The 13,595-nt window shown below is 50.4% G+C and overlaps 1 protein-coding gene across 1 annotated transcript in view; it reads left to right on the forward strand.

Annotated features, from left to right (window-relative positions):
* Positions 1-13,595, forward strand: part of DNAH2 (dynein axonemal heavy chain 2) — a 2,945,517-nt gene that overhangs the window by 447,298 nt on the left and 2,484,624 nt on the right. Inside the window, exon 16 of the mRNA XM_085638712.1 lies at positions 5,947-6,103. Within this exon, the coding sequence (XP_085494838.1) occupies positions 5,947-6,103 (157 nt within the window). The remainder of the gene's footprint in view (positions 1-5,946; positions 6,104-13,595) is intronic.

Consider the following 13,595-nt stretch of genomic DNA (forward strand, 5'->3'; position numbering starts at 1 on the left):
AGGCAGGTCCTTCTGCAGAACTCGACTAAATTATCTATTCAGTCGCCCAATCATTATGCTTCAAAGGTTTATGTATCAGAGATGGGAGCATTAGCATTGATGCAGCCAGGAGAAGGTCCTCGGTGACACACGTGACCTTGAACTCGAGTTCAGAGGTCAGCGAGCTGCCTTTGAATCAGATGGACCAGGGGTGTGCGGCATAGGGGTCCTGTCGGAGGTACCTGGGGCGGAGCACAGTGGAGTGCAGTCAGAGAGACATGGGGTGAGGCCTGGGGTGTGGGGAATAGTGGAGGAGAACTAGAAGGACTAGGAGGCGGGGCATAGGGGGACACTCAGGCGGAACTTGTACAGTCAGATGGACCTGGGGAGTGCGAGATATATCTGTGAACTGCCAGCGACAAATGGGGCAAAGCATGCGTGTGAACCGTCAGGGAGATCGAGGGGCCGGGGCATAAGTGTGAACCGTCAGTGTGATGGGGGGGGGGGCATATTTGTGAACCGTCAGGGAGATCCAGGGGGCGGGGCATACGTGTGAACTGGCAGGGTGCTGGGGGGGGGGGCATATGTGTGAACCGTCAGGGTGATCCAGGGGGCGGGGCATACGTGTGAACCATAAGGGAGATCCGGAGTCGGGACATAGGTGTAGAGGGGCACAGACAGTGAAAGGCATGCACGTGAACAGGTGTGTACTACCACCGAGTTCTGGAGAGGGCGGGGCATATGTGTGAACTCTGTACAACAGTCAGAAAGATCTGATGCATCGCATAGGTGGGAACAGCCAGGTAGATCAGGTGCGGAATATTGGAGTGTAGTGTCAGGGACATCTGTGTATGTAATGGCAGGGAGCTGTGAGGCAGGGCATAGATGGGAACAGTCAAGGGAATCTGGGGGTGGGGCATAGGTGTCCACATCCACAGAGTCCTGTAGATGGCGGGCATACATGTATACAGCTCTGTAGATCAGAGGGCGAAGCAAAGGTGTGAACAGTCAAGGAGATTTGGGACAGGGCATAATTGTGAAGTCAGGGTGATGAAGGGCGCAGCATAGGTTTGCACATCCACAGAGTCCTGTAGAGGGCAGGGCATATATGTATACAGCCCTGGAAATCTAGGTGCTGGGCATAGGTGTAAAAAGTCAGAGGGGCCTTGGAAGGGCGGGGCATAGGTGTGGTACAGTCAGTGAGCAAGTGAGATCTGGTGCACCGCATAGGTGTGAACAGTCAGGGAGATCAGCGGCGGAGCATAGGTGTGTAGTGTCAGGGAGATGTGGGCAGCGCATAGTTACTTATTTATTTTATGCGTTTTTATATAGCGCGGACTTTACCCGAAGGTGTCAGAGCGCTTCACAATAGGAACAGTACTGATACATGAGGAGAAAATTACAAGTGAGCATGTTACAAAAGCAAACGTTACGTTACATGAGGCAATAGTGACAATTGTGCAAGTATCAAGAGCAACAAAAAAAAATACAAGAGGTAGCAAACGATAAGTTACAAAAGGAAAAAGTGACATGTGTGCATGTTTCAAAAGCGTACAAAGTACAAGTAGAGGTATAGTACTGCTACAAATGGCAGACACTCAAAACACAAGAACACACTGGGAAGGCACTTCTATAGGCATGGAGAACAGAAATTCCTATAATGGAAGGACTTCCTTCAGATAATAGAGGGCGTGAATTAAATTTGGAAGTGTCTTTGAAGGAGGAGAACTTTGAGGTCCGTTTTGAAGGACTGGGAAGAGGTGGTGGTCCGAAGCTGAGGCAGAAGTGAGTTCCAGATTCTCACTGCGTTGCCTGAAAAGGATTGGGCCATCGATCTTTCCTTCTTGAAAGTGGGAGGTTCAAGCAATACATTTTCCACATTACGTGATGGTCTAGAGCCTCCAGAGAGTTTCAGTTTATTCGCCAGGTAGCGAGGGGAGGATGAGTGCAAGGCTTTGTGGGTGATACAGGCAGTCTTGTAGATAGATCTTGCCTCGATGGGAAGCCAACGGAGGGTGGATAAAATGGGTGTGATGTTGTCGCTTCTTTTGGCCCCATATATGAAACGAACTGCTGAATGGAGAACAGACTTAAGGGGGGACAGGTGGGATTTGGGGAGGCCAGTAAGAAGAGAATTGCAGTAGTCCAATCTGGAGAGAACCAGCGATTGGACCAGGGTTTTAAGGTCTTGCTCCGGGAAGAAGCGACGAATCCCCCAAAGAAGGCGCAGTTGGCATCGAGCAAACATTGCAATGGAATTGATGTGGGAGAGTAGATTGAGTTTTTTGTCGAGTATGACACCAAGGGATTTTATGCTGTCGACAATGATGGGTTTATTATTAAGTAGATTCATCTGATCCATCCATGATTGAACGGGGGAGGAGAAAGTGAGGAGGAGAGGAGGAGGAATTCAGTTTTGGAGGGATTCAGAATCAGTTGATGAGTTAACATCCAGTTTTGAATGGAGTCGAGAGTAGAGCTTAGGATGGAGAGATCGTGAGTGGAGGCCACCTTAAGGTAGATTTGAGTGTCGTCCGCATAGAGATGATAGTGGATCCCGGATTTACTAAGGGGATTTCCCAAATGGTTCTAAATAGAGATTGAACAATGTGGGTGCAAGTATAGAGCCTTGAGGAACATCTTGACCGACCGCCAAAGGAGATGAAAGACTGTTCGCTATTTTGATCATTTGGGATCTATCAGAGAGGAAGGAGGCAAACCATTTAAGCACAGTACCCTCCATGCCCACTCTCTGTTGAAGAGTATTAAGGAGAGTGTTGTGATTGACAGTGTCAAAGGCTGCAGAAAGGTCAAGGAGAATTAGAAGACAAGACTCCCCCAAATCGAGTATCCGCAGCGCGTCATCAATCACTTGCAGCAGGGCTGTTTCAGCGCTGCAGTTTTGAATGAAGCCGGACTGGGAATTGTCAAGAAGATCATTGTCCTTGATATGACGAGAGAGACACATAGATGTGTAATGAAAGGGAGCTGGGGGTGGGGCAGGGCATAGGTAGGGACAGTCAAGGGAATCTGGGGCGGGGCATAGGTGTGGATTCAAGTAGATCCGGGATCGGGCCATACATGCGTACAGTCAGGTAAATCTGGGAGCGGAGCACAGGTGTGTACAGTTAGAGGGGTAGGTGAGGGCGGGGCACAGGTTTTTTACAGTGAGAGGGGCCAGTGAGGGCGGGGCATACGTGTGCGGTCAGGGAGATGAAGGCGGGGTGTAGAGGGTAGTCTGAGGGACGAGCTGGGAGTAAGGGGCCAAGGGGTTGGACAGTCCGAGTTCTGTCAGAGCTCCGTGGACCTGGGAGGTGATGGGTGTGCAGGGACACCTGAAAGGTTTACAAAGCCAAGATAGCTCGGGCTGACGGACCCCAACCCAACAGACGCCAGCGTCTGTCCTCATTACACACCAGGGCTCCAAGTTCCACAGCAGCCTCCTTACACACAGGGAAGAACACCAACACACAAACCAACTCTCTGACAGGCGCGGGCACACTAACAGGTACAACCACGCATACAAACAGGCACATTCATAACAAGCAGCAGAGCCAGTTAATGAGGGGCAGATTTATTTGCTAAGTTGATTTCAGCCATGTCAAGTGCCACACATTTTCATGACTGTCTTCAAGCCTTGCGGGTATGCAAAGACATTATCTTTGTGTAAATCACATCAGAGCTGGTATTTTGGAGCAAAGATTGGAAAATTGGTGGGAAATTTAGTTACTGCGGCATTACCCACAACACTAAAAAGACATTTAAAAAGACAAGCCCGCGAGTGGTGCCCGCGCCACAACGAGCGATCTGTTTTCAATTATCGTGCCCGTGTCTGGGCACGATAATTGAAAACAGATGTGGCCTGTGCGGGTAACCGCAACCAATAGGCCATGGGCGGAGCAAAGGCGGGTCATGCGCCCGCCTTTGCACAATTGTGTGCTGTCTTTCTTAGAAAGATGCACTCTAAGCTCAATAGCCTGCGACGAAAACAAAACCACACACACGAACGTGTGGTGAGATTTCAAAAGCCCTAACATAAAGTCTTCGCCAGAACAGCGCATGCGCTGTTACAGGCTCGACCTAAAAAGGGAGAGTGTGCATGACTGGTTTGGTCGGCCCTGGGGCCGACCAAACAGTCAGTATCCACAACAGTGGCAAGCCACTCCACCCCCCCCTCGCCCTTGAGCAGGACCGCCCACCTTCCCGCCGCCAACCAGGCACTTCTGCTTTCTTGCAGTGCGAGAAGCAGAAACATAAGATGGTAGTTTTACCATTTTATGTTTCTGCTTCTCGCACTGCGAGAAAGCATTTGGGCAACGCCCCCACGCCCCTATGGAGGAGCCGCCTGTCAGTATTCATAGTGGGGTCGCTGCATCCAGACTCCAATGCGCTCATTCACCACCAGTGTCTTTTGATAGTTTCAGAATCCAGCGCTTCAGTAAATGTGCCATTCGTCCTCTCATCCCCATGCACTCCTGTGATTCAGTGTGCCAATCTTTCACCATGCAGCCGCAGGCAGCTAGGTTTCTTACTGCTTTCTGGTGTGTGCGGGCAATAACCAGCGCACTGCAGCCGATTGCAGCCGCAGTCGATCAACAGGCCCCAAGCCTCAGTACACCCTGAGGCATGACAACAGCACCGTCAGGAGCAGTAGGCTGCAACCAGGCCACGGCAGCCGCCACCAAGCATAGGTCTCTGCAGAGGCCGCCCACTGCTATGGCCAGAACGAGATCGGCATGGGGGTCTCGCTCAATGGCTCCTGTCAAGGCAATGGGGCCAGCGGTTTACCCCGCCGCCACTCACCAGCTCCTAGCAGGTCTGCCAGATGTGCCGTTTTGTCAGCAGGCCGCCATTACCACCTCGCGGTCCACGGCGATATACGAGGGCTGCCGGGTTGGCTCCGCACTCTACAGTCAGCAAGGGTATGTGGTGATCCCCCACACCGCTAGCGCGGTGGCCAATGGTAGTTTGCTGCTTGATGGGGACAATTGGAGCAGGATTATGGCAGATAGTCCCCCATGGCTGCAGGAGCCTCATGGCAGTGCGGCCATCTTACACGCCTGCTCTCCTGCACCCCCCCATGAAACCTGAAAGCAGTGTTTCTCATTATGAGGTCCGATTTGAGCTATAATAGCTTAGTTCAAGGGGGTCACTATGGGTTTGTGTTCACTGACAATTTTGGAGGCATGGTTTGAGATCACAGACATGTTTTCGTTCAAGACTAGGTTTGGGCATGACTTTGCATTTGATGGATGTGAGGATGAGGCTTCAGTCTTTCTGGTGGGAGGAAAAGGCTGGCTCGAAGCCTGGTTGTGGAAATTACAACCCAGTTAAAAAAAGAGGGATCAGAGTGAGGCTGGCAATTGGGTGGTGTTTTTCCTAATTTGGTGAAGTCCCATCCTGGTTGGGTGTCATGGAAGCTTTTGGGGCTTATCTGGGTCATACATATGTTCCATACATGTACTTCTGTTTGTGTGCTAAAGTCACAGATGTGGTTTTTGGAACAAGGCCTGAAATGCTGGTAGTCTAGATGTGAAGGAGGTCACTTTTCTTTTCTGGAGTCCTAACTACATTTAGAGGTTGATGGTAACTTGGCCTAGCAGTAGGTCGCAAACTGGTTTGAGATCGAGGTCTACTGTGGGCCACTTGGCCTGCGTTGGAGAGGTACAATAGAGTTCAAAATAAGGTTGCACTTACCATGATTTTAAGAGAGCCCATAAGTTTGAAATGGGCATCAAAGTATGTACTATTGGGATGTGTACTCTGTATAAAGATTCAGATAAATTCCACTGTGCTTTTGATATTTCCTCCTCGGAGTCTCAGAGGGAGGCATAACAGAACCACTCTCATTAACACCCATGATGTCGATTGACTATCCATGTACTGTGAGAAGCTTTGAACTCCCTGGTTGATTAGAGTTGCTCACAAATAAGCATTTAGCTAACCCTGTTTATCTCTCCCTCTCAGAATCATTGCTGCGCTATCTCCAGAAGAGAGAGGCTTATTTCGGGAGAGGATCCGGTTCCTTGACAAGAAGATCCAACCTGGTCTTTCCAAACTGCACTGGGGTTCCAAAGGAGCTTCCAACCTATTCCTTGCAGACTGCCGACTTCATGCCAGTAGGGTAAGCCGATAACAAAATTGTGTTTTGTGCATGATCTGCGTGGTGGGATTCACATTTTAAACATCCCTTGATCTCAGAGCACTGGAATATAGCAGCAGCCACTTCTCCATCTTCATGGTTGTTATTTTTGGTCTCCCCTCTGAGCACAGAGATACAGCCTACAGAACCATACATGCATGATGGAATTCTGTAAGACTTTCTCACCTATCTTTACTCAGGCTTCAAAATATAAAGCAACAGGATGGGCTTGTACTTGTTGAAAATTCTTAAACTGTTGGGTGGGTCGAACAACCAGTTCCAACCATCCAGCCCCAGTTCTCTAACGTTGAATCTTTCATGATGTACGCGTCTCTTTGGATAATCCTGTTAGGCCTGGCATCTTCAAGCAGTTTTGCAGCTCTTCCAACTTATCCAGACAGTCTTCGAGTAATAGGACTATCTTGATGAGGAGTGCTCATAGAGGAACCCAGCGGAAGTAGTAGAAGTGGCTGCGGACTAAAGAGGCTGAAGGAAGAGCGCCATATCACGCGGAGTCATGCCACGCCAGCCAAGGATGCTGCATTACACCAGTTTTGAGCCCCAGCATACTGGTGTTCGAGCACGCGCAAAGTAGGCAGGAGAAGCCACGGTAGCAGAGGTGCTTATACACCACCATTGTTCTGGATGCTGCAGCATTGCCCTACCTGAATTAGATCCAGTTAGCCTCTGCTGGCGGTGTACTGACCCACTGTTTGCTCTGCCTGATGCCGGTCACGCTGGTAGTTCTGAATGGCAGAGGCAGCATAGTCTCCTTGCTGCTGCATCTCTAGCCCTTTTCAGGGCTTTCTTCAGGGGATTCCCCCAAAAAAGAGAGGAGTCACCGCAGCCTGTTAGGCTGGAGTCCGCCATATTCTGCTGCTCCTTCACCATCAAGAGCAATCTGAGTTGTTTCTTCCAGCGCTGGGAGTGGTACTACAGCTCTGTGCCTGGAGGCCAGTGGAGGTTAGATGTGTGAGAGGTGGCAAGCGCATTGTGCGCTAGGTGCCAGGTCCCCAGTAGCGAGCCGAGGCGGCCGATGTGAGTCCAGTGTGACTTGCAGATTCATAGGAGCCTATGCCCCTCACACATCACCAGGATGCCAAGCCCCCACTGCCCTGTTGCTTCGGACATCCCCAGCTAACCCACCATTACCCACCTACCCCTCAGGGCTCGACCTGCCTTCTGCGGAAAGTTGCACAGGTACTGAAAGAGCCTTTCTGATGGAGCTGCTGGAACAACACTACAGCTCCGAGAAGCAGCGCTGTCTCTTCTCCTGTCAGTGCCAGCCCAGACCCTCACTGTGTTCCCCTGCTCTTACCAGTACTGTCATCGCCAGGAAGAGGCCGGGCAATGCAATCTGCTTGGCCCTGCTGGAGAGTAGTACTTTTGTTCCTGCGGTTGGACTATTTTAGCTGGTTTGTTATGTTATTATTTAAGCCCAATTTACTTTCCACCGTGGGGCCATGGGAAAAAGAAAATCTACATCATTCATAGTAGGGAAAGAACTCTCAAAAGCCCTTGCGCCGTTGAACACCAACAATCTGTCCACCGTTATGGGAACAATTTATTCTGAAATTGGCTTAGTGGAGGAGAGAATTGACGTGCGCAGTCCTTAAATCTCCCAGCTAGCACTACAGGAAGTCCTTACTGCCCTATTGGGAAACCCCATGCCATTGTTGAGGGGAGGGAAGAGCCTTCAAACAATCCTAACTAGAGAACAGTCACAGGCACTGGCAATGGCCAAACCAGTAACCAGTGCGTGGTTCTTAGCACCTCTCTGGAGACTAATGAGGCCATTTCCGACCCCCTCTTAGTCAAACTCACCCCCTACAAAGAGAATCCGGAAGAGCAAGCAGGTCCCTCTAAAACTGAAAACCTCACCCAATAATCCTTTTATTCAACGTCTTCCAACAAGTCAGGTTGTCCCTCTGCTATTAATGTTCAGCAGGCTGAAAGCACAAGATCCATCTCCTTTTTTTTTTTAAATTCCATTGTTAAGGTACATTGTGATGGACTGTTTGACCAACTAGAGTCTATATTGAAGGGCTTCTGGTCTGAAATGATGGTGAAAATTGAGCAGTTGACGGGCAAAATCTTGATTTGCCCAGCTATTATTAGGCTGGGCCGCATTTAGCTGATGCCCCTAGAACCATCCTGTCCGCTCTAAATCAAAGGCTCGTGATACTCATGTTAATGACGTCTCCTCGCTAGGGGCCAATATTATTCCAGCTCCCCCTGTGGGTCGTCCGCTTACAAGAGACAGCTTTGTGGGCACAATTGAACCCGCCAACTTTAAATCTGCTCCGTCTTTTAATTTCCAGCAACCCCTCGTGCCGAAGCCAGATATTTATAACCTTACTGATCTCCAATTGACACATTTACCCCCAGAGTTCACTCCTTTAGTTATTGTTTTGGACCAAGTCCCACTTTTACATCCAAATAGGGATAACTGGGTGGATCTAACACCCAAGATAATCCATTGGATTAAGGAAAATTCAGGATGGTCAGATGACCTCTCTAGAGAAATCCTGACAATAAGATGAGTGCCATAGGTGGGCGGTGAACCGAAATCTTCTACTGGGGATTGTGTCGTAATTAAGTTTAGAAGGCCTTTGCTGGTGGAAAAATTACTCGTCGCCCTTAACCACCTGGTTGGTTCTCAAGACCGAATAAGAGCCCTGCCTCTAGGGTTTTCCTACAGGCCCGTCCATAGTATGTGTCAGGGGTTAATAGAATCAACCAGGCTGGAGTGCCAAATGCGTACTCAAGAGGGCCCCCCCACGATCCCTCTAAGCAATCGATTCTCCCCCTTGGGCAATCTTCAGGATATTGACTGACACTCTGCACCTACTGAGTCCCTGGTCCTCATTTCCTCCTCCTTGGCAATTGATGATCATCTGAGGTACTCATCTGGGGGTACACCAAGAGATTCTTTGTAGTCTCTAATTGGTTATCCTGGCCTGGTTTGCTAGGCAGGACGGCCTTCATTCCTTCGTGGAAGTTGGTTTTGGCGGTGGCGGGGTCTTTGGTGAGGGAAGAGGATTAGCTGAGTGTCATCGGCGTATGAGACGATGTTGAGGTTGTGCGATCGGATGAGGTTGGCGAGTGGTGTCATGTAGACGTTGAAGAGGGTTGGGCTGAGAGATGATCCCTGGGTGTACGCCGCAGATGGTCTTGGTGGCTTCGGATCAGAATGGAGCGAGGCGGACTCTCTGGATTCTGACGGTGAGGAAGGAGGTGATCCAGTCCAGCGCCTTGTCGCAGATCCCTGCGGTGTGGAGGCGTGTGTGTAGGGTGTGGTGGCAGACTGTGTCGAAGGTGGCCGAGAGGTCTAGGAGGATGAGGGCCGCTGTTTTGCCAAAGTTCAGCAGGATCCTGATGTCGTCGGTGGCGGCGATGAGGGAGGTTTCAGTGCTGTGGTTGCTGCGGAATCCAGACTGGGATGAGTCCAGGGTGTTGTTCTCTTCTAGGAATCGAGTCAGTTGTCTGTTGACTATCTTCTCGATGACTTTCGACGGGAATGGTAGCAGGGAGATGGGCTGGAAGATCTTGAGGTCCTTAGGGTCTGCTTTGGGTTTCTTGAGTAGGGCGTTGATCTCTGCGTGTTTCCAGCTTTCCGGGAAGGTGGCGGTCTCGAACGAGCTGTTGAGGATCTTTCGAAGTTGGGGTGCGATGATGGAGCTCGCTTTGCTGAAGATGTGGTGGGGCAGGGGTTTGACGGTGAGCCGGAGTGGATGGTGTTCATGGTTTTGAGGGTGTCTTCATCGTTGATGTGGTTCCAGGAGGCCGGTGTGACCGGAGGCCGGTGTGACCCGGGGGCGGTTAGTCTGCGGTCTTGGTGGCTGTAAGGGGGGGTTGAGTGATGAAGCTGTTGTGGATGTCTATGATCTTGCGGCGGAAAAAGGTGGCTAGGGAGTCGCAGAGGTCTTGTGATGGCGGGATGTCGTTGGAGCTGGAGCTGGGGCTGGGGCTGGGGTTGGCGAGTTCCTTCACGATGTTGAGGAGCTCTTTGCTGTTGTGCGCGTTGTTGTCGATGCGTTCCTTGAAGGAGGTCCTTTTTGTGGTTCGGATGAGTTGGTGGTGCCTGCGGCAGGCGTTCTTGAGGGCTGCATGGTTGTCTGGTGTTTGCTCGAGGCGCCATTTCTTCTCGAGTCTTCGGCAGGTCTGTTTGGATGTTTGGAGGTCGGCGGTGAACCAGATGGCCCTTCTGTCAGTGCATCTGTTTGAGGGTTTCTTGATCGGGGCTAGAGTGTTGGCGCAGTCGTCGATCCATTGCCTGAGGTTGCGAGCGGCTGTGTTGGTGTCGGTGTGGTTGGTTTGTGGGTCTCGGGCGAGGGTGGTGATAAGCTGGTCTGCAGTGACCCTGTTCCAGCTGCAGTGGGGTATTCGTGGTGGGTGGTTGTGTGCGGTGTTTTTCTCGAAGGAGAAGTGGATGCAGCGGTGGTCGGTCCAATGGAGTTTGTTGGTGTGGCTGAAAGTGTGCTAACAATTACATTCGTATTGATGTGTTCCATTCCAAAGCGGTCACATGCGCTTCAGCACTGAGATTGGTGATGTCTGTTCGTGGGCCCCAATCCCGCACCCGCAGCGCACCGGAAGGAAGAAGGGGGAGCGAGGTCGTCGCTGGTCGCCGGGCACCCTGCTCAAATTCCTACCAAGCACATTAGTTACTCGCATGCAGAGCTGCTGGGGCTGGAGGCACAATGCCCTACGACCCGCTGGACACCCCAGGCTGCTCCTTTCAAGTGTAAATTTTGTATGTTTCAGTTAGCTGGTCTGGACAGAATGCTTTCTGCTCCTGTTGTTACGGTTTTTAAGTTCCTTAGTTTTAACTGCAGGTCCCTCACGAAGCATCATGCGGAAGTGTTTGATTTACTTTATGAGGAGGCCCCTTATGCTGCATTTCTAACCGAGACCTGGCTTTCTCAGGACTCACTAGCCGTACCCTGGCACGCCCTTCCTCAAGGCTATGTGTTGAAGACCGTAAACAGAGAAGGGGGGGCGTGGCGGTGGCATTGCCATAATTATTAAAGATGTTTATAGTTGCAACTTTGTAAAAGATTCTATCATAGGTTGTGAAAGTGCTATGTTTAAAATTATGTTGTCCCCTAATTTTACCATGTCAGGTCTTTTAGTTTATCGCCCTCTGGGACCTGCGACTTGTTTCAAGGAGGACTTTCTCACTAAGATTGCTCTCTACGCCGGTAGGGCAGCCAATTTTACCATAGTGGGGGATCTTAATCTCCACCTTGAGTTGCACGAGAAAGCGGAGATCTCCAATTTTCTAGCTGATATGGAGGCTTTTCAGCTTACTCAATGTGTTCTCAAGAGTACCCATGAGGCAGGGCACTTGTTAGACCCTATTTTTTCAAATCTTCAATCTATACAAGTCGCTTCCCCAGTTCCTCTGGCTTGGTCTGATCATTATCTGGTGTCTTTTTCCTTACAATTGCAGGGGAAAGTAGTCCCCTCTCGCCCAGCTCCCATAATGAAGCGACCTTGGCACAAACTAGATCTTGGCCAACTGTCGGCCAGAGAGTAGGCCTCCAATGCCATGTGATGTGGAGGCCTCAATATCTTGCTTCCACGAATGGGTTGGCCTTGGCTTAGACACTTGTATCCCAGCTCGTCTGGGAGTAAAAAGCAGAGGGTCCTCAAATTCTTGGTTTGATGCCTCTCTTGTTTCAGCCAAAAAGGGCTGTAAGCATTTGGAACGCGTCTGGAGACGTTCCTATGGCGTCTCAGCTAAGCGAGAATACCGGGCCGCTATAAAACAATATCATCTTCTTAGAAAGGCTCGGACTGAATATATGGCAAAGGAAATTGTGGCCAGTACTAACCCTACTAAGTCGGTATTCGCTCTACTTAAGAGCATGAGAAGTGCTGGATCTGAGGTTACTTCTCCGATTGCTTCTAACCAGCAGTGTAGTGAGTTGGCCGACCACTTCTTGGCTAAGGTCGAGCAGATCTACTTGAACCTGCCTCCGGTGGATCAAGGCGTGGGGAGTGAGGTTTTCATCTCCTCTGGCCCATTGGTGGGTAGTAGCTTAACTTCTTTTCCATCTTTATCTTCCGATGAGTTCCTTGCTCTCTGTCGGAAGATTAAGTCTGGATCCCCAGCCGACCCTCTCACTCCTGCTTTATTTTGCCAACTTCACTCTGTGATTTCTCCCTGGGCTCGGGGATTGGAAAACTTATGTCTTTCCTCTGCAATGGTTCCCAGAGCGTGGAAACATGCAAAAGTTCTGCCACTGCTTAAGAAGCCTTCCCTGGACCCCCGGGAACTGGCTAACTACAGGCCTATTTCCCTTCTTCCCTTCCTGGCCAAGGTGACTGAGTCCCACGTTAATGCTGTTCTTAAAGAGTACATAGCGCATAATGCTATCCTTGACCCTTCGCAACATGGGTTCCGTGAACATCATGGGACTGAGTCTGCCCTATTAACAGTGTCGGAGGCTATCAAGGACAGTCTGAATAGGGGTGATTCCGTGGCTTTGGTCCTATTGGACCTTAGTGCCGCCTTCGACACCATTTCTCATGCGATTTTACTAACTCGCTTGCGGGAAATTGGTGTCAAAGGTGTGGCTTTAGACTGGTTTTGCACCTTTCTGAATGATACGTCGTTTCAAGTGTCTATGCCTCCGTTTTCTTCCCAGGAGCATGCCCTGCCGCAGGGCGTTCCACAGGGCTCTGTTCTTAGTCCTCTCCTGTTCAATCTTTATGTTCGCCCCTTGGCTGCGGTAGCTAAGAGCAAAGGCCTTGCATTGGTGTCATATGCTGATGACACCCAGCTCCTGATCTCCTTTTCTAAGAATTGCTATGATAACGTAAAGAAATTTAAGGAGGATCTTTTAGCAGTTGCCGACTGGATGGCGAGTAACTTTTTGCAGCTTAACGCCAGCAAGTCCGAGATATTACTGCTCGGGAAGGACCAAGATGTATGGTCCGATGGATGCTGGCCGGAACGCCTTAAACCTGCACCCTCTCCTAAGAAAGTCGTAAAAAACCTTGGGATATGGTTCGACCAAGATTTGACTTTTGATGCGCAGACCAAGTCTGTTGCTGGGGTGTGTTTTGGGCTCCTTCGTGGCCTGAGACCCGTGATTGTTTTTTTTCCTCCTGAGGTACGTCAGACCATAGTCCAGGCCTTAATCTTGTCTAGACTGGACTATGGGAACGTACTTTATTTGGGCGCCAACAGAACCAGCATCCAACGATTGCAGCGGGTTCAGAACGCCGCTGCGCACTTGCTGGTAGGGCTTCCTAGGTCTAGCTCAGTGACGGCTTTGCTCCCTAAACTGCACTGGCTTCCGATGGAAAAGCATGTTCAATTTAAGGCTCTCTGTATGGCCCACAAAATCTTAGCGGGGCAGGCCCCTTTGAGCCTGGCCAATCTTTTAACAACCTACACTCCCAGCCGCCCCCTGAGATCGGCGGGCTGTGCGCTGGTCTGTGTCCCTCGTATCCATAAGGC

The sequence above is a fragment of the Triturus cristatus genome, chromosome 12 (genome assembly GCF_964204655.1).
Source record: "Triturus cristatus chromosome 12, aTriCri1.1, whole genome shotgun sequence".
In the NCBI taxonomy this organism is placed as follows: domain Eukaryota; kingdom Metazoa; phylum Chordata; class Amphibia; order Caudata; family Salamandridae; genus Triturus; species Triturus cristatus.